General features: G+C 47.4%; 1 protein-coding gene across 1 annotated transcript in view; it reads right to left on the bottom strand.

The window, feature by feature from the left end:
• Positions 1–24,114, bottom strand: part of alg13 (ALG13 UDP-N-acetylglucosaminyltransferase subunit) — a gene marked incomplete at both ends in the record, with an annotated part of 30,114 nt that extends 6,000 nt beyond the window's left edge. Inside the window, 17 exons of the mRNA XM_079583218.1 lie at positions 80–129; positions 1,052–1,087; positions 4,287–4,416; positions 4,704–4,797; positions 4,881–4,985; positions 5,766–6,015; positions 6,088–6,167; positions 6,696–6,796; positions 7,038–7,102; positions 8,537–8,700; positions 9,957–10,092; positions 10,242–10,323; positions 11,186–11,258; positions 11,832–11,878; positions 18,802–18,852; positions 23,790–23,873; positions 23,995–24,114. Coding sequence (XP_079439344.1) covers positions 80–129; positions 1,052–1,087; positions 4,287–4,416; positions 4,704–4,797; positions 4,881–4,985; positions 5,766–6,015; positions 6,088–6,167; positions 6,696–6,796; positions 7,038–7,102; positions 8,537–8,700; positions 9,957–10,092; positions 10,242–10,323; positions 11,186–11,258; positions 11,832–11,878; positions 18,802–18,852; positions 23,790–23,873; positions 23,995–24,114 — 1,668 coding nt within the window. The remainder of the gene's footprint in view (positions 1–79; positions 130–1,051; positions 1,088–4,286; positions 4,417–4,703; positions 4,798–4,880; positions 4,986–5,765; positions 6,016–6,087; positions 6,168–6,695; positions 6,797–7,037; positions 7,103–8,536; positions 8,701–9,956; positions 10,093–10,241; positions 10,324–11,185; positions 11,259–11,831; positions 11,879–18,801; positions 18,853–23,789; positions 23,874–23,994) is intronic.
• Between the last annotated feature and the right edge of the window lie 2,266 nt (positions 24,115–26,380).

The following is a 26,380-nucleotide window of genomic DNA, read 5'->3' as shown; positions in this document are numbered from 1 at the left end:
TCATTACATTATATTATTATTATTATTATTATATTATTACATTATGACATTATGATATGATATAGTTTTGGATCAGGACCTGGTGAGCGCTGGGCTCGGTGTAAACCGCAGGAGTCTGGAAACCTTGGTCTGAAACAAAAGGTGAAGTCATTACTACATCAGGAACATCCCTGAGATCTGACTGTAGAGCCAGAGATCATCCGAATCCGAACATCTGGGACATCAGGAATAACATCAGGAACATCCCTGAGATCTGACTGTAGAGCCAGAGATCATCCGAATCTATCGTCAACATCTGGGACATCAGGAATAACATCAGGAACATCCCTGAGATCTGACTGTAGAGCCAGAGATCATCCCAATCCGAACATCTGGGACTTTCTCTATAACAATGATGACACCATTATATATTATATCAAACATCAGGAATATGTGTGATATAATATATATATATAATGTTATATCAAACATAGAACATTTTGATAAAGTTAAAATATTAAAATGTTATTTTAACATTTTAACTTTCAATCTGCTGAAGTGCTACTGCAAACATCTACATTCACATCACTATTCCTCTTTTTATTTTTTTAAATGTCCTCAGTTCCTGGCCCTCAGTTCCTGGTCCTCAGTTCCAGGTCCTCGGTTCCAGGCCCTCAGTTCCAGGTCCTCGGCTCCTGGTCCTCGGTTCCAGGTCCTCAGTTCCTGGTCCTCAGTTCCTGGTCCTCAGTTCCTGGTCCTCAGTTCCAGGTCCTCAGTTCCAGGTCCTCGGCTCCTGGTCCTCGGTTCCAGGTCCTCGGTTCCTGGCCCTCAGTTCCAGGTCCTCAGTTCCTGGCCCTCAGTTCCAGGTCCTCAGTTCCAGGTCCTCAGTTCCAGGTCCTCAGTTCCAGGTCCTCAGTTCCAGGTCCTCAGTTCCAGGTCCTCAGTTCCAGGTCCTCAGTTCCAGGTCCTCAGTTCCAGGTCCTCGGTTCCAGGTCCTCGGTTCCAGGTCCTCAGTTCCTGGCCCTCAGTTCTCTGAAAGTTTGAAAAGTCTGAAAGTGTTTGCATTTCTTACCTTGAGAGGCATAAATGAAGTCGTCCGTGAACTCTCCTGAAAACAAACACAGCGTTAATAATACGATAATAAAGCATTAATAACACGATATTAAAACATTAAAAACACAATAATAAAGCATTAATAACACAATAATAAAGCATTAAAAACACAATAATAAAGCATTAATAACACAATAATAAAGCATTAATAACACAATAATAAAGCGTTAATAACGCATTAATAACACAATAATAAAGCATTAAAAACACAATAATAAAGCATTAATAACACAATAATAAAGCGTTAATAACACAATAATAAAGCGTTAATAACACGTTAACACGATATTAAAGCATTAAAAACACGATAATAAAGCATTAATAACGCATTAATAACACAATAATAAAGCATTAATAACGCGTTAATAACACGATAATAAAGCATTAAAAACACAATAATAAAGCATTAATAACACAATAATAAAGCATTAATAATGCGTTAATAACACGATAATCAAGCGTTAATAACGCGTTAATAACACGTTAATAACACGTTAATAACGCGTTAAAAACACAATAATCAAGCGTTAATAACGCATTAATAACACAATAATAAAGCATTAAAAACACAATAATAAAGCATTAATAACACAATAATAAAGCGTTAATAACGCATTAATAACACAATAATAAAGCGTTAATAACACGATAATAAAGCGTTAATAACACAATAATCAAGCGTTAATAACGCGTTAACACAATAAAGCATTAATAACACGTTACTAACACAATAATAAAGCATTAATAACGCGTTAACACGATAAAGCATTAATAACGCGTTAATAACACGATAAAGCATTAATAACGTGTTAATAACACGATAATAAAGCGTTAATAACACAATAATCAAGCGTTAATAACGTGTTAATAACACAATAATAAAGCATTAATAACGCGTTAACACAATAAAGCATTAATAACGCGTTAACACAATAAAGCATTAATAACGCGTTAATAACACGATAAAGCATTAATAACGTGTTAATAACACGATAATAAAGCGTTAATAACGTGTTAATAACACAATAATCAAGCGTTAATAACGCGTTAATAACACAATAATAAAGCATTAATAACGCGTTAAAAACAATAATACAGCATTAATAACACAATAATAAAGCGTTAATAACACAATAATCAAGCGTTAATAACACGTTAATAACACAATAATCAAGCGTTAATAACGCGTTAATAACACAATAATAAAGCATTAATAACGCGTTAAAAACAATAATACAGCATTAATAACACAATAATAAAGCGTTAATAACACAATAATCAAGCGTTAATAACACGTTAATAACACGTTAATAACGCGTTAACACAATAATCAAGCGTTAATAACGCGTTAATAACACGTTAATAACGCGTTAATAACACGTTAATAACGCGTTAATAAAACGTTAATAACACGTTAATAACACGTTAATAACACGTTAATAACACGTTAATAAAACGTTAATAACACGTTAATAACACGTTAATAACACAATAATCAAGCGTTAATAACACGTTAATAACGCGTTAATAACACGTTAATAACGCGTTAATAACACGTTAATAACGCGTTAATAAAACGTTAATAACACGTTAATAACGCGTTAATAACACGTTAATAACGCGTTAATAAAACGTTAATAACACGTTAATAACACGTTAATAACACAATAATCAAGCGTTAATAACACGTTAATAACACGTTAATAACGCGTTAACACAATAATCAAGCGTTAATAACGCGTTAATAACACGTTAATAACGCGTTAATAACACGTTAATAACGCGTTAATAACACGTTAATAACGCGTTAACGTTTTATTAATAACAAGATAATCAAGCGTTAATAAGGCGTTAATAACACGTTAATAACACAATAATCAAGCATTAAAAACACAATAATAAAGCATTAATAACACAATAATAAAGCATTAATAACGCGTTAATAACACGATAATAAAGCATTGATAACACAATAATAAAGCATTAATAACACAATAATAAAGCGTTAATAAAGCGTTAATAACACGATATTAAAGCATTAAAAACACAATAATAAAGCATTAATAACACAATAATAAAGCATTAATAACGCGTTAATAACACGATAATAAAGCATTAACACAATAATAAAGCATTAAAAACACAATAATAAAGCATTAATAACACAATAATAAAGCGTTAATAACGCGTTAATAACACGATAATAAAGCGTTAATAACACGATATTAAAGCATTAAAAACACAATAATAAAGCATTAATAACACAATAATAAAGCGTTAATAACGCGTTAATAACACAATATTAAAGCATTAAAAACACAATAATAAAGCATTAATAACACAATAATAAAGCGTTAATAACACGATAATAAAGCGTTAATAACACAATATTAAAGCATTAAAAATACAATAATAAAGCATTAATAACACAATAATAAAGCGTTAATAACGCGTTAATAACACGATATTAAAGCATTAATAACAATAATAAAGCGTTGATAACGCATTAATAACACAATAATAAAGCATTAATAACGCGTTAATAACACGATAATAAAGCGTTAATAACACGATAATAAAGCGTTAATAACACAATAATAAAGCGTTAATAACACAATAATAAAGCGTTAATAACACATTAATAACACAATAATAAAGCATTAATAACGCGTTAATAACACGATAATAAAGCGTTAATAACACAATAATCAAGCGTTAATAACACGATAATAACGCGTTAATAACACAATAATCAAGCGTTAATAACAAGATAATAAAGCGTTAATAACACGATAATAAAGATTAACACGATAAAGCGCTAATAACACGATAACGAAGCGTTAATAACACGATAATAAAGCCTTAATAACACGATAATAAAGATTAACACGATAATGCGTTAATAACATGATAACGAAGCGTTAATAACACAATAATCAAGCGTTAATAACACGATAATAACGCGTTAATAACACAATAATCAAGCGTTAATAACAAGATAATAAAGCGTTAATAACACGATAATAAAGATTAACACGATAAAGCGCTAATAACACGATAACGAAGCGTTAATAACAAGATAATAAAGCGTTAATAACACGATAATAAAGATTAACACAATAATGCGTTAATAACATGATAACGAAGCGTTAATAACACGATAATAAAGCGTTAATAAAGGACTAAAGTCTGACCGTCTGCGGCGTTGGCGTCTCCGTCCTCCTCTGATGAAACTGGGCTGGCGTGTGGGGGCGGAGCCTGGGAGAGGGGTGGGGCCTGCGATGGTCTGTAGGAGGGGCCAGCGGGAGGGGGCGGAGCCTGTGGCTGAAAGGGGAGGGGAAACAAGAAAACCCTTTGTAAACACTTTTTGACTGTTTAAAAGGACATCATCTGTGGCCAATGTAAGGACACGCCCACTTCCTGTCCACATTTTTACGTCAATTACACATATAATAACAGGTCACTTCAGTCCAGCGTCTTCTCTCCCAGCTCATATTACACACTAAATATTACCACGTTTTTTCCGAAGTTTGTCAAATTTATCCCAAATCTTTTCCACATGTTTAAAGCCATTGACCCGCTGCCGTTGGTGTTTGTGTGGAGGTTCTGACCGGGATCTGGTCCAGAGGGAAGTACAGCTCCGAGTCGTCCACGGCGTCCGAGAATCCGAACGAGCCGTCCCGGGAAAACTGCCGGCGACTGCGACTGGTCACATGACACACAGAACAAAAGCCTGAATCAGAAACACAGAACCGTGCGGGCGCGGCGCGAGGCGGAGACTCCGGTACCGGGAGCGGAAGGCGTAGTTATCGTAGTCGTGGTAGTAGCGCCGTCCTGGGTGGTAATACGTCAGCTGTGGGCCAATCAGGTGCCGGTTCAGGAAACGGGCGGAGCTTCATGCAAACAGAGGGGGAAAAGGAGTCACATGGTCAGAGCTGGGCGGGGCTTACCTCTGTTCTCAGGTGATGTTGTGTACAGGTGTATTTGGTAATAGTTTGAATATGTACCTGTGCGGGGTGTGTGTACAGGTGTATTTACTCACCTGGGCGGGGCCTACCTCTGTTCTCAGGTGATGTGTACAGGTGTATTTGGAGTATTTGGTGGTAGTTTTGAGTACGTACCTGAGCGGGGTGTGTTCAGGTGTGTTACATACCTGGGTGGGGCGTACCTCTGTTCTCAGGTGATGTGTACAGGTGTATTTGGAGTATTTGGTGGTAGTTTTGAGTGCGTACCTGGGCGGGGCTTACCTCTGTTCTCAGGTGATGTGTGCAGGTGTATTTGGAGTATTTGGTGGTAGTTTTTGAGTACCTACCTGGGCGGGGCTTACCTGGGTGGGGCGTACCTCTATTCTCAGGTGATGTGTACAAATGTATTTGGTAATAGTTTGAATATGTACCTGTGTGTGTACAGGTGTATTTACTTACCTGGGCGGGGCTTACCTGGGCGGGGCTTGCCTCTGGTCTCAGGTGATGTGTGCAGGTGTATTTGGAGTATTTGGTGGTAGTTTTGAGTGCATACCTGGGCGGGGCTTACCTCTGTTCTCAGGTGACATGTGCAGGTGTTTTTGGAGTATTTGGTGGTAGTTTTGAGTACGTACCTGGGCGGGTGTGTTCAGGTGTATTACATACCTGGGCGGGGCTTACCTGGGCGGGGCTAACCTGGGCAGGGCTTACCTGGGCGGGGCGTACCTCTGGCCTCTCGGGTGGTGGTGGTGATGTGGCGGCGGAGGGGGTGGGGCATAGGGGTCGTAGGTCATGCCGGTCGCTGTGGGCGACGGTGGTGGGCGGGACGTGGGCTGGAAGCGCGGGGGCACCACCTGACCCGCAAACGTCGGGGGCGGGGCCAGCATCAGATCCGCCCCTTTCCCGCCGCGCACTTTCCGAAAGAAGCGCTGCCGGTGTCTCTGTCCGCGAGAGTCCGAGTCTGGAACCACAGACCCCGGTAAGAAAAGACCAGGAAACAACAGAAACAAAGGCCCCGCCCCTCAGGTCTTACCCAGGTCTTTCCGCATCGGCGCCACGTTCCAGGCCGGGACGGGGTTGACGGGCTTCAGGTCGGTCAGAGGGACCAGGTGCCTGTCCGGCAGAGACGGGACAGTTAGTTTCACAGTCGAGTCCAGTGACTGTGCTCGACTTTTATAATGGGAAGGCTCATTACTGGGACGGTGCATTTTATAGATACGATACTTGATTTCCGATACCGATACGATACTTTTTTCGATACCTGAACTAAAATCAGGAACAGATGTTAATTTATTCCTTTTCCTTCCATTTCATTTCTTCTACACTTGTATCATTTGTTTGAGGAGAAACGACCAAAAGAACTTCCTCAAACTACAAAAGTGCAGAAAAAACACTTAAGTTTTTCTTATCTTATTATTATTCTTATTATTATTTTTCCCAAAACGTCCCCAATTTTTGAATCCCCCCCATTTTACAACGTGTTTTCCAATTATATAAAAAAAAAAACATTTCCCCCCAATTCTTAAAAGATATTTTTCCATATTCCATATTTTTCCCAGCTTATGATCACGTTTTAGCAGTAGTATCAGTAGTAGTATCAGTAGTAGTATCAGTAGTAATAGTAGTAGTAATAGTACGCACTTCTCTCCCAGCTCCTCGATGAACACCGTGACTGCAGAGCTGTGGGTGCCGACCTCCTGGATGAAGGCGTTGTAGTATTTCCCTTTGGGCTCCAGTCGAACCTGAGACAGAAGCATATGTGCTGAGGCTAACCACTCTGCCACTGACATACAGCTGAGTGTTTTACCTGACACTTGTCTCTGTGGTTATCCTCAGAAGCATATGTGCTCCTGAGGCTAACCACTCTGCCACTGACGTACAGCTGAGTGTTGTACCTGACACTTGTCTCTGAGGTTATCCTCAGAAGCATATGTGCTCCTGAGGCTAACCACTCTGCCACTGACGTACACCTGCGGGTTGTACCTGACACTTGTCTCCGAGGAAGTACTGGCGGCCGGCGAACACCATGTAGTCCGTCTTCTGCAGCTCTGAGGAAACACAGGGTTCACTTTGTGATGAACGTTAGCATGTAGCACATGTAGCATGAAGCTAACGTCACTTCCTGGTTAGATACTTCGGCACTCGGATGCCTCGGCACTCGGATACTTCGGCACTCGGATACCTCAGTACTCGGATACTTCGGCACTCGGATACTTCGGCACTCGGATACTTCGGCACTCGGATGCCTCGGCACTCGGATGCCTCGGCACTCGGATGCCTCGGTACTCGGATACTTCGGTACTCGGATACCTCGGTACTCGGATACCTCGGCACTCGGATGCCTCGGCACTCGGATGCCTCGGCACTCGGATGCCTCGGCACTCGGATGCCTCGGCACTCGGATACCTCGGTACTCGGATACTTCGGTACCCGGATACTTCGGTACCCGGATACTTCGGTACTCGGATACTTCGGTACTCGGATACCTCAGTACTCGGATACTTCGGTACTCGGATACCTCGCTACTCGGATACCTCGGCACTCGGATGCCTCGGCACTCGGATGCCTCGGTACTCGGATACTTCGGTACCCGGATACTTCGGTACCCGGATACTTCGGTACTCGGATACCTCGGTACTCGGATACCTCGGCACTCGGATACCTCGGCACTCGGATACTTCGGTACTCGGATACCTCGGCACTCGGATACCTCGGTACTCGGATACCTCGGCACTCGGATACTTCGGTACCCGGATACTTCGGTACTCGGATACCTCGGCACTCGGATACCTCGGTACTCGGATACTTCGGTACTCGGATACTTCGGTACTCGGATACTTCGGTACTCGGATACCTCGGTACTCGGATACTTCGGTACTCGGATACTTCGGTACTCGGATACTTCGGTACTCGGATACTTCGGTACTCGGATACTTCGGTACTCGGATACCTCGCTACTCGGATACTTCGGTACTCGGATACTTCGGTACTCGGATACCTCGCTACTCGGATACTTCGGTACCCGGATACTTCGGTACTCGGATACTTCGGTACTCGGATACCTCAGTACTCGGATAATTCGGTACTCGGATAATTCGGTACTCGGATACCTCGGCACTCGGATACCTCGGTACTCGGATACTTCGGTACTCGGATACTTCGGTACTCGGATACCTCGGCACTCGGATACCTCGGTACTCGGATACTTCGGTACTCGGATACCTCGGCACTCGGATACCTCGGTACTCGGATACCTCGGTACTCGGATACCTCGGTACTCGGATACTTCGGTACTCGGATACCTCGGTACTCGGATACTTCGGTACTCGGATACCTCGGCACTCGGATGCCTCGGCACTCGGATGCCTCGGCACTCGGATACCTCGGTACTCGGATACTTCGGTACTCGGATACCTCGGCACTCGGATACCTCGGTACTCGGATACTTCGGTACTCGGATACCTCGGTACTCTGATACGTACCTTTGCAGGTTTCCTGCCACACGTCAAACTCCAGGTTCCTGTAAACGTCTCCGTCTAACGACTTCAACACCTTATATGGTAACGACAAGCGGCTGGGGGGCGGGGCCTCGTCCGACACTGGGCGGGGCTTATCCTCTGAGGTCACGCCCGGCTCCCCCTCCTCCCTGAAATACAGGAGTATTTGCAGTACCTTTACTCTAAGTCACTGCATTAGTAGTGGTAGTAGTATTTGCAGTAGTAGTAGGAGTATTTGCAGTAGTAGTAGTAATAGTAGTAGTAGTATTTGCAGTAGTAGTAGTAGTAGTAGTATTTGCAGTAGTAGTAGTAATAGTAGTAGTATTTGTAGTAGTAGTAGTAGTAGTATTTGCAGTAGTAGTAGTAATAGTAGTATTTGCAGTAGTAGTATTTGCAGTAGTAGTAGTAATAGTAGTATTTGCAGTAGTAGTATTTGCAGTAGTAGTATTTGCAGTAGTAGTAATATAGTAGTAGTAGTATTTGCAGTAGTATTTGCAGTAGTAGTAGTAGTAGTATTAGTAGTAGTAGTAGTATAGTAGTAGTAGTATTTGCAGTAGTAGCAGTAGCAGCAGCAGCAGCAGTAGTAGCAGTAGTATTTGTAGTAGTAGTAGTATAGTAGTAGTAGTAGTATTTGCAGTAGTAGTAGTAGTAATAGTAGTAGTAGTATTTGTAGTAGTAGTAGTATAGTAGTAGTAGTATTTGCAGTAGTAGTAGTAGTAATAGTAGTAGTAGTATTTGTAGTAGTAGTAGTATAGTAGTAGTAGTAGTATTTGCAGTAGTAGTAGTAGTAATAGTAGTAGTAGTATTTGTAGTAGTAGTAGTAATAGTAGTAGTAGTATTTGTAGTAGTAGTAGTATAGTAGTAGTAGTATTTGCAGTAGTATTTGCAGTAGTAGTAGTAGTAGTAGTAGTATTAGTAGTAGTAGTAGTAGTAGTATAGTAGTAGTAGTATTTGCAGTAGTAGTAGTAGTAGTAGCAGTAGTAGCAGTAGTAGTAGCAGTAGTATTTGTAGTAGTAGTAGTATAGTAGTAGTAGTATTTGCAGTAGTAGTAGTAGTAGTAGCAGTAGTAGTAGTAGCAGTAGTAGTAGCAGTAGCAGTAGTATTTGTAGTAGTAGTAGTATAGTAGTAGTAGTAGTATTTGCAGTAGTAGTAGTAGTAATAGTAGTAGTAGTATTTGTAGTAGTAGTAGTATAGTAGTAGTAGTATTTGCAGTAGTATTTGCAGTAGTAGTAGTAGTAGTAGTAGTATTAGTAGTAGTAGTAGTAGTAGTATAGTAGTAGTAGTATTTGCAGTAGTAGTAGTAGTAGTAGCAGTAGTAGCAGTAGTAGTAGCAGTAGTATTTGTAGTAGTAGTAGTATAGTAGTAGTAGTATTTGCAGTAGTAGTAGTAGTAATAGTAGTAGTACCTGTCCTCTAAGTCGCTGCAGACTGACAGGCTGTTCCTGAATCTTCTGCCTCCGACTCGAAACTGATCCAGGACCTGAACCAACTCCTGCTCCTCCAAACCAAACACTCCCACGTAGAGAACCTCGTACACCAGCGCTGAAGCAGAGAACCGGGTCAGAACCAGAGAACCGGGTCAGAACCAGAGAGCCGGGTCAGAACCAGAGAACCGGGTCAGAGTCGGGTCAGAGTCGGGTCAGAGACACGGGTCAGAGCCGGGTCAGAGAAGAATAAGATGAGGGACTCACACTGGCAGAGGGCGGCCGACACCGGGTAACTCCGCGGGTAAACGATGTCGTAGTGACCGTTTATGGAGCAGCAGAGAATCACCTGAACAAACACAAACAACTGTCAGACATCAAGGACTCTGGAGGACACAGACTCTGGAGGACACAGACTCTGGAGGACACAGACTCCGGATGACAGACCCTGGAGGACACAGACCCTGGAGGACACAGACCCTGGAGGACACAGACCCTGGAGGACACAGACTCTGGAGGACACAGACCCTGGAGGACACAGACTCTGGAGGACACAGACTTTGGAGGACAGACCCTGGAGGACACAGACTCTGGAGGACACAGACTCTGGAGGACACACACTCTGGAGGACACAGACTCTGGAGGACACAGACTCCGGAGGACACAGACTCTGGAGGACACAGACTCCGGAGGACACAGACTCTGGAGGACACAGACTCTGGAGGACACAGACTCTGGAGGACACACACTCTGGAGGACACACACTCTGGAGGACACACACTCTGGAGGACACACACTCTGGAGGACACACACTCTGGAGGACACAGACCCTGGAGGACACAGACCCTGGAGGACACACACTCTGGAGGACACACACTCTGGAGGACACACACTCTGGAGGACACAGACTCCGGAGGACACAGACTCTGGAGGAGGAGGACACAGACCCTGGAGGACAGACTCTGGAGGACACAGACCCTGGAGGAGGAGGACACAGACCCTGGAGGACAGACTCTGGAGGACACAGACTCTGGAGGACACAGACTCTGGAGGACACAGACCCTGGAGGACACAGACTCTGGAGGACACAGACTCTGGAGGACACAGACTCTGGAGGACACAGACTCTGGAGGACACAGACTCTGGAGGACACAGACTCTGGAGGACACAGACTCTGGAGGACACAGTCGTGTGGATACTCTGGCACTGACCTTCTCGGTGTAGTCCTCGTCAGCGATGACGGTGGCCGGTTTCCCGGGGTAACGGTAGATCAGGAAACAGCGTCTGTTCAGGGACAGGACTTTAGGACCAGGACGAGGCACATTTACAAGTATGAGCCGCGGTTAACCCTGATGCCCTTCCTATACCCTCAGCGTTTGTGCTGATGGACTTCCTCTGTTTAAACCTTGTTCTAACGTCAGACCTGGTGAAGTATTTACTACACTTTAGATCACTACAGGAGTACTACAGGAGTACTACAGGAGTACTACAGGAGAACTACAGGAGAACTACAGGAGTACTACAGGAGTACTACAGGAGTACTACAGGAGTACTACAGGAGAACTACAGGAGTACTACAGGAGAACTACAGGAGAACTACAGGAGTACTACAGGAGAACTACAGGAGAACTACAGGAGAACTACAGGAGAACTACAGGAGAACTACAGGAGAACTACAGGAGTACTACAGGAGAACTACAGGAGTACTACAGGAGAACTACAGGAGAACTACAGGAGTACTACAGGAGAACTACAGGAGTACTACAGGAGTACTACAGGAGAACTACATCCTTGTTAGAACCCATAATCCCATAATGAAGCTCTCGATCGTCCAGGGAAGTGAGTGATGTGTCTGACCTGTAGAGCTGAGACAGAGCCTTGATCTCCACCTGCCCCACGGTCTCCTGGAACACAACACCACCGTTATAGAGTACAACAGAGTACTACAGAGAACTACAGAGTACTACAGAGTACTACAGAGTTCTACAGAGTACTACAGAGTACTACAGAGTACTACAGAGTACTACAGAGTTCTACCGGAGTACTACAGAGTACTACCGGAGTACTACAGAGTTCTATTTCATCCCTCCTGACCATTCAGCCACACCCCCCTCACTCAGTGCTGTAAGCACTGAATGACTAGAACCAGCTACGCCACGAGGAATCCTGAGCACCCACCTCACTCAGGAGAGAGCGCCTGGAGAACCACAGGCAGATCCCAGGCAGGCGACCATGGGACCGTTGGTGGGCGCAACCTGTGAGTCCCACGCAGAAAACGAGCTCCACACAGTACAACCATCAATCTCAGCATGATGAGCAGAGATCGCTGCCACATAGACCTTAAGTGTGGAAGGAGAGCGACCCTCATCAAAGAGCGACTGCAGAAACTCCAGAATAGAGGCCACTGAACACAGAGCCGGGTCCTCATCACGACCAGAACACCACCGGGAAAACAGCCCCATCTGTTATCAGACTGCCGACGAGTAGAGGAGGCCCTGGCACTCAAAATGGACAGACGCCGGCAACCCAGTCAACTGTGACAAGGGCCCTGTAACGAACAGACCCACAGCCGAAGACGAGGAGGGTCGGGATGCCAAATCTGCCCTCCCGACTGAGACAGCAGATCCCTCCTGTTCGGGAGACACCACGGGTTGCCGCGAATCAGACTTCGCAGCAGGGGGAACCACGGCCGTGCTGGCCAGAACGGGGCCACCAGCAACAACCTGTGACCCTCCCTCAGAACCCGCTGAAGAGTGGGCCAAATCAGTGGAAGGGGCGGAAAAGCGAACAGCAGGACCTGAGGCCACGGATGAGCCAACGCATCCTGACCCAGTGCACCCGATGCCCCCGTAAGAGAAAACCACAGCGGGCACTGAGTCGACTCCTTCGAGGCGAACAGGTCTACCTCCGCTCGACCAAAGAGGTCCCAAATCATGTGCACCACTTCGCTGTGAAGGGTCCACTCCCCCGGAGCAGATGACTGACGAGAGAGAGCGTCCGCTACCCGGTTGTGTTCCCCAGGCAGATACACCGCCCGCAGAGTGGCCAATCGAGGGGCCGCCCACACCAAAAGAGCTCTGGACGCCTCCAGAAGCGGTGCAGATCTGGTGCCCCCTGATGGTTGATGTGGTAGACAGCTGCGGTGTTGTCTGTTCGGACGAGAACATGCCTGCCTACCAGGTGGGGCAGGAAACGCCGGAGAGCCAAGTGTACGCCGCTCCCTCGGACTCCAGCGCCCCTGGACGGCCCGGTGCTGCCACACAGCGCCCCAGGCGTCTGTGGTCACCACCTCCCTGCGACACACAACTACCCCCAAAGGGACACCCCTGGAGAGTTGGACCTGTCCCCCTACGGAGTCAGGGCACGGAGACATGTCCCTGTCACTGTGAGTCTGCAATGCCTGTGACGCCTGGGGTCCAGGCGAAACCCGTTGAGCCACCACTGTAGAGGACGCAGCGACAGCAGGCCCAAAGGTACAATGCGAGTGACAGATGTCAGCTTCCCTAACAACTGCAGGAAGGTGACGTAGGGGAACCGCCTGCCCAGCGCGAACTGACCGACCAACTGGAGGATGTCGTCTACTCTGCGAACCGATGGACGAGCCGCCATGGAAGTCGAGTCCAAAACCATCCCAAGAAAAGTTGTCGTCTGAGACGGGGACAGACAACTCTTCTCCAAGTTGACCTTGAGGCCCAACTGGGACACATGAGCCAGAAAGCACCTCGACCGCAATGGGCACATGGAAGTACGCATCGGAGAGGTCTATCGACGTGAACCAGTCGATATAGTCTCGCAATAGCCTGCAGAACCTCTGCCGTGGTCAGCATGTGAAAAGGCAGGACCTTCAGAAACCGATTGAGCCCCCTCAGATCCAAAATGGGACGGAACCCGCCTGTTTTCTTTGACACGAGGAAGTATGTTGAATAGTATCCCCTGGGTTGCAGCAGAGGATCCACTGCCTCGATTGCCCCCTTGGCCAGGAGGGCGGAAAGCTCCTGGTCCAGGAGCCTTCACCGGCTCGCGGCATCAGAACTGTAGTCTGTAGCCATGGGTCAAAGTGGCAAGGGGGGTCTACAGCATGAGCAGCCCAGTAACTGAGCTGCTGATGGGAAAAGTGTCCGACGGCCGGCCCGTTGGCTTCACTGTCTAGCCCCACGGCCCCTTTAGGCCCCGGGGGGGGGCGGCGGCCAGAACCCGACACTCGGGCCTGCCCTCCTGAGCGGCGGACCGTGCCACGAAAGTCCCCACTGGTCCTCCGTGAAACATCACGAGGAGAAGAACCACCAGCCCGGGACCGAGGCTGCGAGCGGTCAGCGGGTTCAGTAACGGCCGCCGAGGAGGGGGGGGGCTGCATAACCCTGAGACCTGAAAGCTGCTGTCTTGAACGGTTCGTTCCAATGCCTCCAGGGCAGCCGAACCAAACATCTCTCCCGGTTCCACAGGAACACTGTGCAGGGTCCTACGGCATGTCTCAGTCAGCGTAGACTGAGCCAAACCTGCCGACGAGCCTGAACGAGGAAAGACATTACACGGCCCAGCTCCCTGGTCATCAGAGCAAACGCCTGCAGTGCCGCATCACTAAACCCGGTAGCAACCGCCACACCCCCCTCAGAGAGGGCAAACATGAGGTGTGCCAGCGAGTTACCAAGACGACCAGCCCGTGCCCCAGCACTGTAGGCTCTACAGAGGAGGTCATCAGTAGCGCGACATTGTACCCGTGGGCAACGAACATCACGACGCAGAGCCTCATCCGGTGACACGATGAGTGAAGCTATGGCAGGTTCAACCGCTGGCATGCGCTCCAAGCCTGCCTTTGCCGCCTCATGCATAGCAGCCAACACCCGACCATCCGCGGAGAGGTGCGAAAAGGCTCCTGGGTCGCGCCAGCATGCATTTAACTCCCTCAGATATTCCGACGATTGTGGGACAATAAAAGGGGCAGGAGCCTGTACGCGCCTGAAGAAGGCGCTCCCAGGAGCAGATTCTCCCGGCTGCGGAATATCCACCCGCAGCCGCCTCAAAGCCATGCACAAGACCTCCTGCATGGAGCTGTCTGCCGCCTCACTAGCTGTACTCTGAGTCGAAGAGCGCGATCCGGCCACAGACAATGGAGCCTCTCCTTCATCCCTACAGCGAGAGGCTGAGGCCGCCAGAGACAAAACATCCTCCACCTCCTCAACAACCTCTAACTCCCTATTCAAAGCAGGCATGGGCGGGGAAGAGAACCCAGCCCCAGCCAAGGGAGGATCCAAGCGATGTGACTGAAACAGGGACTTCATCATCGCTAACTCTGCAGACAACTGCTCAAACCTCATGGACAGGCCTTCATAAGACCTCAACTGCTTCGACTCAGGCGCAGGCCCAATGGCTGTGGACTCACTCCGGCGTTTCGAACGTGCAGGGAGAACCACCTGCCCAGAAGGAGGAAGGTCAGCACCATCTTGAGTGCGCAACTGCGCCAACCTAGCCAGCCTCACGGCCCGGGACATGTAACCGCAGTTCATGCAAGGATGATCCGACAGCGCCTCCCGAAGGTGGTCAGGCCCAAGGCAGGCAGGGCACAGGTCATGACCGTCATCTGCCTGGAGCGCCGTCCCACAAGCCACACAGCAATGTGAACCATCCATCCTCACAACCGTCCCACAAGCCCCACAGCAACGTGAGCCATCCATCCTCACAACCGTCCCACAAGCCCCACAGCAACGTGAGCCATCCATCCTCACAACCGTCCCACAAGCCACACAGCAACGTGAGCCATCCATCCTCACAACCGTCCCACAAGCCACACAGCAACGTGAGCCATCCATCCTCACAACCGTCCCACAAGCCCCACAGCAACGTGAACCATCCATCCTCACAACCGTCCCACAAGCCACACAGCAACGTGAACCATCCATCCTCACAACCGTCCCACAAGCCACACAGCAATGTGAGCCATCAATCCTCACAACCGTCCCACAAGCCACACAGCAACGTGAGCCATCCATCCTCACAACCGTCCCACAAGCCACACAGCAACGTGAGCCATCAATCCTCACAACCGTCCCACAAGCCACACAGCAATGTGAGCCATCAATCCTCACAACCGTCCCACAAGCCCCACAGCAATGTGAGCCATCAATCCTCACAACCGTCCCACAAGCCACACAGCAATGTGAGCCATCCATCCTCACAACTGTCCCACAAGCCACACAGCAACGTGAGCCATCCATCCTCACAACCGTCCCACAAGCCACACAGCAATGTGAGCAATGTGAGCCATCCATCCTCACAACTGTCCCACAAGCCACACAGCAACGTGAACCATCCATCCTCACAACCGTCCCACAAGCCACACAGCAACGTGAACCATCCATCCTCACAACTGTCCCACAAGCCACACAGCAACGTGAGCCATCCATCCTCACAACTGTCCCACAAGCCACACAGCAACGTGAGCCATCCATCCTCACAACTGTCCCACAAGCCACACAGCAACGTGAGCCATCCATCCTCACAACCGTCCCACAAGCCACACAGCAACGTGAACCATCCATCCTCACAACTGTCCCACAAGCCACACAGCAACGTGAGCCATCCATCCTCACAACCGTCCCACAAGCCACACAGCAACGTGAACCATCCATCCTCACAACTGTCCCACAAGCCACACAGCAACGTGAACCATCCATCCTCACAACTGTCCCACAAGCCACACAGCAACGTGAACCATCCATCCTCACAACCGTCCCACAAGCCACACAGCAACGTGAACCATCCATCCTCGCAACCGTCCCACAAGCCACACAGCAACGTGAGCCATCAATCCTCACAACCGTCCCACAAGCCACACAGCAACGTGAGCCATCCATCCTCACAACTGTCCCACAAGCCACACAGCAACGTGAACCATCCATCCTCACAACTGTCCCACAAGCCACACAGCAACGTGAACCATCCATCCTCACAACTGTCCCACAAGCCACACAGCAACGTGAGCCATCCATCCTCACAACTGTCCCACAAGCCACACAGCAACGTGAGCCATCCATCCTCACAACTGTCCCACAAGCCACACAGCAACGTGAGCCATCCATCCTCACAACCGTCCCACAAGCCACACAGCAACGTGAGCCATCCATCCTCACAACCGTCCCACAAGCCACACAGCAACGTGAACCATCCATCCTCACAACCGTCCCACAAGCCACACAGCAACGTGAACCATCCATCCTCACAACCGTCTGCACCACACACGAGAGTGGGACGAGACGCCAAGCTCCAACTGGGAGAGGGGGCGCGAACGCTACCGCCACCAATTATAGCGAAACAACAAACCAACCCCACACTCCGGGAGCACAAAAGAACAACGACGGTGTGCACCAACACCAAACGCCGTGAGTTGGGAGAGGAGGCGCGAACGCCACCGTCACCAACAACACTCAAATATACCGACAGAAAACAGCGAAGATCCAACTGTCGCAGCCCAAGGAGGACGGTCCACCGCTACTCCAGCCAAAGTCGACAACAGGGCCTCCAGCGACAGGGCCTCCAGCGACAGGGCCTCCAGCGACAGGGCCTCCAACGACAGGGCCTCCAGCGACAGGGCCTCCAACGACAGGGCCTCCAGCGACAGAGCCTCCAACGACAGGGCCTCCAGCGACAGAGCCTCCAACGACAGGGCCTCCAGCGACAGGGCCTCCAGCGACAGGGCCTCCAACGACAGGGCCTCCAGCGACAGAGCCTCCAACGACAGGGCCTCCAGCGACAGAGCCTCCAACGACAGGGCCTCCAGCGACAGGGCCTCCAGCGACAGAGCCTCCAACGACAGGGCCTCCAGCGACAGGGCATCCAACGACAGGGCCTCCAGCGACAGGGCCTCCAGCGACAGGGCATCCAACGACAGGGCCTCCAGCGACAGGGCCTCCAGCGACAGGGCCTCCAGCGACAGGGCCTCCAACGACAGGGCCTCCAGCGACAGGGCCTCCAGCGACAGGGCCTCCAGCGACAGGGCCTCCAGCGACAGGGCCTCCAGCGACAGGGCCTCCAACGACAGGGCCTCCAGCGACAGGGCCTCCAACGACAGGGCCTCCAGCGACAGGGCCTCCAGCGACAGGGCATCCAGTGACAGGGCCTCCAGCGACAGGGCCTCCAACGACAGGGCCTCCAACGACAGAGCCTCCAGCGACAGGGCCTCCAGCGACAGGGCCTCCAGCGACAGGGCCTCCAGCGACAGGGCCTCCAGCGACAGGGCCTCCAACGACAGGGCCTCCAGCGACAGGGCCTCCAGCGACAGGGCCTCCAGCGACAGGGCCTCCGGCGACAGGGCCTCCAGCGACAGGGCCTCCAGCGACAGGGCCTCCAGCGACAGGGCCTCCAGCGACAGGGCCTCCAGCGACAGGGCCTCCAGCGACAGGGCCTCCAGCGACAGGGCCTCCAGCGACAGGGCCTCCGGCGACAGGGCCTCCAGCGACAGGGCCTCCAGCGACAGGGCCTCCAGCGACAGGGCCTCCAACGACAGGGCCTCCAGCGACAGGGCCTCCAGCGACAGGGCCTCCAGCGACAGGGCCTCCAGCGACAGGGCCTCCAGCGACAGGGCCTCCAGCGACAGCGGAAAACTCCAAAAACAAACGGCTAAAGTCACGTTGTTGGAACCACACGCGAGAAGAAAAAGGAGCAGAGGCTCGGATGACGGGGATTTATTTCCTCCGGGGCGTCGTCCAGGGTCACAGGTGTGACTCATTTGGTATTAACTACTCGAACTACGCATGCGCGAAGGAACATTCAGGAGGGAGGAAATAGAACTACGGTAGTACAACAGTAGTACTGCAGTAGTACTCGTACTGACCTTTGGATCCTCCAGGCGTTGCAGATACTTCTCAAACAAACCCTCCACGAACTGAAACAGAGACAGAACCAGGTCTGAGCTACTTAAAGACACAGTACAGCCTGACCTAAAGCTACTTAAAGAGACAGTACGGACTGACCTAAAGCTACTTAAAGAGACAGTACAGCCTGAGCTAAAGCTACTTAAAGACACAGTACAGCCTGACCTAAAGCTACTTAAAGAGACAGTACGGACTGACCTAAAGCTACTTAAAGAGACAGTACGGCCTGACCTAAAGCTAATTAAAGACACAGTACAGTCTGACCTAAAGCTAATTAAAGACACAGTACGGTCTGACCTAAAGCTAATTAAAGACACAGTACGGACTGACCTAAAGCTACTTAAAGAGACAGTACGGTCTGACCTAAAGCTAATTAAAGACACAGTACGGTCTGACCTAAAGCTAATTAAAGACACAGTACGGACTGACCTAAAGCTACTTAAAGAGACAGTACGGACTGACCTAAAGCTACTTAAAGAGACAGTACGGCCTGACCTAAAGCTAATTAAAGACACAGTACGGACTGACCTAAAGCTACTTAAAGAGACAGTACAGCCTGAGCTAAAGCTACTTAAAGAGACAGTACGGACTGACCTAAAGCTACTTAAAGAGACAGTACAGCCTGAGCTAAAGCTACTTAAAGAGACGGTACGGACTGAGCTAAAGCTACTTAAAGACACAGTACGGACTGAGCTAAAGCTACTTAAAGACACAGTACGGTCTGACCTAAAGCTAATTAAAGACACAGTACGGACTGACCTAAAGCTACTTAAAGAGACAGTACGGACTGACCTAAAGCTACTTAAAGAGACAGTACGGACTGACCTAAAGCTACTTAAAGACACAGTACGGACTGACCTAAAGCTACTTAAAGAGACAGTACGGACTGACCTAAAGCTACTTAAAGAGACAGTACAGACTGACCTAAAGCTACTTAAAGAGACAGTACGGACTGAGCTAAAGCTACTTAAAGAGACAGTACGGACTGAGCTAAAGCTACTTAAAGAGACAGTACGGACTGAGCTAAAGCTACTTAAAGAGACAGTACGGACTGACCTAAAGCTACTTAAAGACACAGTACGGACTGACCTAAAGCTACTTAAAGACACAGTACGGACTGAGCTAAAGCTACTTAAAGACACAGTACGGACTGACCTAAAGCTACTTAAAGACAGAGTACGGACTGACCTAAAGCTACTTAAAGAGACAGTACGGACTGACCTAAAGCTACTTAAAGACACAGTACGGACTGACCTAAAGCTACTTAAAGACACAGTACGGACTGACCTAAAGCTACTTAAAGACACAGTACGGACTGACCTAAAGCTACTTAAAGACACAGTACGGACTGACCTAAAGCTACTTAAAGACACAGTACGGACTGACCTAAAGCTACTTAAAGAGACAGTACAGCCTGACCTAAAGCTACTTAAAGAGACAGTACAGACTGACCTAAAGCTACTTAAAGAGACAGTACGGACTGAGCTAAAGCTACTTAAAGAGACAGTACGGACTGAGCTAAAGCTACTTAAAGACACAGTACGGACTGACCTAAAGCTACTTAAAGACACAGTACGGACTGACCTAAAGCTACTTAAAGACACAGTACGGACTGAGCTAAAGCTACTTAAAGAGACAGTACGGACTGACCTAAAGCTACTTAAAGACACAGTACAGCCTGAGCTAAAGCTACTTAAAGAGACAGTACGGACTGACCTAAAGCTACTTAAAGAGACAGTACGGACTGAGCTAAAGCTACTTAAAGAGACAGTACGGACTGACCTAAAGCTACTTAAAGAGACAGTACGGACTGACCTAAAGCTACTTAAAGAGACAGTACGGACTGACCTAAAGCTACTTAAAGAGACAGTACGGACTGAGCTAAAGCTACTTAAAGACACAGTACGGACTGACCTAAAGCTACTTAAAGAGACAGTACGGACTGACCTAAAGCTACTTAAAGACAGTACGGACTGACCTAAAGCTACTTAAAGAGACAGTACGGACTGAGCTAAAGCTACTTAAAGAGACAGTACGGACTGACCTAAAGCTACTTAAAGAGACAGTACGGACTGACCTAAAGCTACTTAAAGACACAGTACGGTCTGACCTAAAGCTACTTAAAGAGACAGTACAGTCTGACCTAAAGCTACTTAAAGAGACAGTACGGACTGACCTAAAGCTACTTAAAGACACAGTACGGACTGACCTAAAGCTACTTAAAGAGACAGTACGGACTGAGCTAAAGCTACTTAAAGACACAGTACGGACTGACCTAAAGCTACTTAAAGAGACAGTACGGACTGACCTAAAGCTACTTAAAGAGACAGTACAGCCTGAGCTAAAGCTACTTAAAGACACAGTACGGACTGAGCTAAAGCTACTTAAAGACACAGTACGGACTGACCTAAAGCTACTTAAAGAGACAGTACGGACTGACTTAAAGCTACTTAAAGAGACAGTACGGACTGACCTAAAGCTACTTAAAGAGACAGTACGGACTGAGCTAAAGCTACTTAAAGAGACAGTACGGACTGAGCTAAAGCTACTTAAAGACACAGTACAGCCTGAGCTAAAGCTACTTAAAGAGACAGTACGGACTGACCTAAAGCTACTTAAAGAGACAGTACGGACTGACCTAAAGCTACTTAAAGAGACAGTACGGACTGACCTAAAGCTACTTAAAGAGACAGTACGGACTGACCTAAAGCTACATAAAGAGACAGTACGGACTGACCTAAAGCTACTTAAAGAGACAGTACGGACTGACCTAAAGCTACTTAAAGAGACAGTACGGACTGAGCTAAAGCTACTTAAAGACACAGTACGGACTGACCTAAAGCTACTTAAAGAGACAGTACGGACTGAGCTAAAGCTACTTAAAGACACAGTACGGACTGACCTAAAGCTACTTAAAGAGACAGTACGGACTGACCTAAAGCTACTTAAAGAGACAGTACGGACTGACCTAAAGCTACTTAAAGACACAGTACGGACTGAGCTAAAGCTACTTAAAGAGACGGTACGGACTGACCTAAAGCTACTTAAAGACACAGTACGGACTGACCTAAAGCTACTTAAAGACACAGTACGGACTGAGCTAAAGCTACTTAAAGAGACAGTACAGCCTGAGCTAAAGCTACTTAAAGAGACAGTACAGCCTGAGCTAAAGCTACTTAAAGACACAGTACGGACTGACCTAAAGCTACTTAAAGACACAGTACGGACTGACCTAAAGCTACTTAAAGAGACAGTACGGACTGAGCTAAAGCTACTTAAAGAGACGGTACGGACTGACCTAAAGCTACTTAAAGAGACAGTACGGACTGAGCTAAAGCTACTTAAAGACACAGTACGGACTGACCTAAAGCTACTTAAAGAGACAGTACGGACTGACCTAAAGCTACTTAAAGACACAGTACGGACTGACCTAAAGCTACTTAAAGAGACAGTACGGACTGAGCTAAAGCTACTTAAAGACACAGTACGGACTGACCTAAAGCTACTTAAAGAGACAGTACGGACTGACCTAAAGCTACTTAAAGACACAGTACGGACTGACCTAAAGCTACTTAAAGACACAGTACGGTCTGAGCTAAAGCTACTTAAAGAGACAGTACGGACTGAGCTAAAGGTACTTAAAGACACAGTACAGCCTGAGCTAAAGCTACTTAAAGAGACGGTACGGACTGACCTAAAGCTACTTAAAGAGACAGTACGGACTGAGCTAAAGCTACTTAAAGACACAGTACGGACTGACCTAAAGCTACTTAAAGAGACAGTACGGACTGAGCTAAAGCTACTTAAAGAGACGGTACGGACTGACCTAAAGCTACTTAAAGAGACAGTACGGACTGAGCTAAAGCTACTTAAAGACACAGTACGGACTGACCTAAAGCTACTTAAAGAGACAGTACGGACTGACCTAAAGCTACTTAAAGACACAGTACGGACTGACCTAAAGCTACTTAAAGAGACAGTACGGACTGAGCTAAAGCTACTTAAAGACACAGTACGGACTGACCTAAAGCTACTTAAAGAGACAGTACGGACTGAGCTAAAGCTACTTAAAGAGACAGTACGGACTGACCTAAAGCTACTTAAAGAGACAGTACGGACTGAGCTAAAGCTACTTAAAGACACAGTACGGACTGACCTAAAGCTACTTAAAGACACAGTACGGACTGACCTAAAGCTACTTAAAGAGACAGTACAGTCTGACCTAAAGCTACTTAAAGAGACAGTACGGACTGACCTAAAGCTACTTAAAGACACAGTACGGACTGACCTAAAGCTACTTAAAGAGACAGTACGGACTGAGCTAAAGCTACTTAAAGAGACAGTACGGACTGACCTAAAGCTACTTAAAGAGACAGTACAGCCTGAGCTAAAGCTACTTAAAGAGACAGTACGGACTGACCTAAAGCTACTTAAAGAGACAGTACGGACTGACCTAAAGCTACTTAAAGAGACAGTACAGCCTGAGCTAAAGCTACTTAAAGAGACAGTACGGACTGACCTAAAGCTACTTAAAGAGACAGTACGGACTGACCTAAAGCTACTTAAAGACACAGTACGGACTGAGCTAAAGCTACTTAAAGAGACAGTACGGACTGACCTAAAGCTACTTAAAGAGACAGTACGGACTGACCTAAAGCTACTTAAAGGGACAGTACAGTCTGACCTAAAGCTACTTAAAGAGACAGTACGGACTGACCTAAAGCTACTTAAAGAGACAGTACGGACTGACCTAAAGCTACTTAAAGGGACAGTACAGTCTGACCTAAAGCTACTTAAAGAGACAGTACGGACTGACCTAAAGCTACTTAAAGAGACAGTACGGACTGACCTAAAGCTACTTAAAGAGACAGTACGGACTGACCTAAAGCTACTTAAAGAGACAGTACAGCCTGAGCTAAAGCTACTTAAAGACACAGTACGGACTGACCGGCTCGAAGCTGCTGCGGTGGCTCCTCATGTGGTTGGCACAGTCCTGGCGGATCTTCTGGTGGTAGTTCTGAGAGTAATACAGCTGCAGAGGACACACAGATAAAACAGATGTTTACACAGATGTACAAACACTTGGGGCTGGATCAGGGTTTAGGCCCTGGGGGGTCACAGGTGAATACGGGGGACGGTTTGAAGGTTCTGACCTGCTCGGACACGGCGCGGAACAGGCTGGACGCGTCTCGTGCCACCATCTTCCTGTAGAGGCCCAGGCTGCACAGATACTCGTCCATGTTCACAAAGTACTTCTTCAGACCCTTCTGCATCGTCCGCCCTCACGGTCTCTCTGAGAACACACGGGACAAGAGGTCAACTTCAGGAACATCTGCACTTCAGGAACATCTGCACTTCAGGAACATCTGCACTTCAGGAACATCTACACTTCAGGAACAACATCTACACTTCAGGAACATCTACACTTCAGGAACATCTGCACTTCAGGAACATCTGCACTTCAGGAACATCTGCACTTCAGGAACATCTGCACTTCAGGAACATCTACACTTCAGGAACATCTACACTTCAGGAACATCTGCACTTCAGGAACAACATCTGCACTTCAGGAACATCTGCACTTCAGGAACATCTGCACTTCAGGAACAACATCTGCACTTCAGGAACAACATCTACACTTCAGGAACATCTACACTTCAGGAACAACATCTACACTTCAGGAACATCTACACTTCAGGAACATCTGCACTTCAGGAACAACATCTGCACTTCAGGAACAACATCTACACTTCAGGAACATCTACACTTCAGGAACAACATCTACACTTCAGGAACAACATCTACACTTCAGGAGCAACATCTGCACTTCAGGAACATCTGCACTTCAGGAACATCTACACTTCAGGAACAACATCTGCACTTCAGGAACATCTGCACTTCAGGAACAACATCTACACTTCAGGAACATCTGCACTTCAGGAACAACATCTACACTTCAGGAACAACATCTGCACTTCAGGAACATCATCTACACTTCAGGAACATCTGCACTTCAGGAACAACATCTACACTTCAGGAACATCTACACTTCAGGAACAACATCTGCACTTCAGGAACATCTACACTTCAGGAACATCTACACTTCAGGAGCAACATCTGCACTTCAGGAACATCTGCACTTCAGGAACAACATCTGCACTTCAGGAACATCTGCACTTCAGGAACAACATCTACACTTCAGGAACAACATCTGCACTTCAGGAACAACATCTACACTTCAGGAACAACATCTGCACTTCAGGAACAACATCTACACTTCAGGAACATCTACACTTCAGGAACATCATCTACACTTCAGGAACAACATCTGCACTTCAGGAACAACATCTGCACTTCAGGAACAACATCTACACTTCAGGAACAACATCTGCACTTCAGGAACATCTACACTTCAGGAACAACATCTACACTTCAGGAACAACATCTGCACTTCAGGAACAACATCTACACTTCAGGAACATCTACACTTCAGGAACAACATCTGCACTTCAGGAACAACATCTGCACTTCAGGAACAACATCTGCACTTCAGGAACATCTGCACTTCAGGAACAACATCTACACTTCAGGAACAACATCTACACTTCAGGAACAACATCTGCACTTCAGGAACAACATCTACACTTCAGGAACAACATCTGCACTTCAGGAACAACATCTACACTTCAGGAACAACATCTGCACTTCAGGAACATCTGCACTTCAGGAACATCTGCACTTCAGGAACATCTGCACTTCAGGAACAACATCTACACTTCAGGAACAACATCTACACTTCAGGAACAACATCTACACTTCAGGAACAACATCTGCACTTCAGGAACAACATCTACACTTCAGGAACAACATCTACACTTCAGGAACAACATCTACACTTCAGGAACAACATCTGCACTTCAGGAACATCTACACTTCAGGAACAACATCTGCACTTCAGGAACAACATCTGCACTTCAGGAACAACATCTGCACTTCAGGAACAACATCTACACTTCAGGAACAACATCTACACTTCAGGAACAACATCTACACTTCAGGAACATCTACACTTCAGGAACAACATCTGCACTTCAGGAACAACATCTGCACTTCAGGAACAACATCTACACTTCAGGAACAACATCTGCACTTCAGGAACAACATCTGCACTTCAGGAACATCATCTGCACTTCAGGAACAACATCTGCACTTCAGGAACAACATCTGCACTTCAGGAACAACATCTGCACTTCAGGAACAACATCTGCACTTCAGGAACAACATCTACACTTCAGGAACAACATCTGCACTTCAGGAACAACATCTGCACTTCAGGAACAACATCTGCACTTCAGGAACAACATCTACACTTCAGGAACAACATCTGCACTTCAGGAACATCATCTACACTTCAGGAACATCTACACTTCAGGAACATCTACACTTCAGGAACAACATCTACACTTCAGGAACATCATCTACACTTCAGGAACATCTACACTTCAGGAACAACATCTGCACTTCAGGAACAACATCTGC

This window comes from Gobius niger (assembly GCF_951799975.1).
Source record: "Gobius niger genome assembly, contig: SCAFFOLD_59, whole genome shotgun sequence".
Classification (NCBI taxonomy): domain Eukaryota; kingdom Metazoa; phylum Chordata; class Actinopteri; order Gobiiformes; family Gobiidae; genus Gobius; species Gobius niger.
The sequence above is the reverse complement of the archived record's forward strand: the minus strand, read 5'-3'. Positions and strand labels throughout refer to the sequence as shown.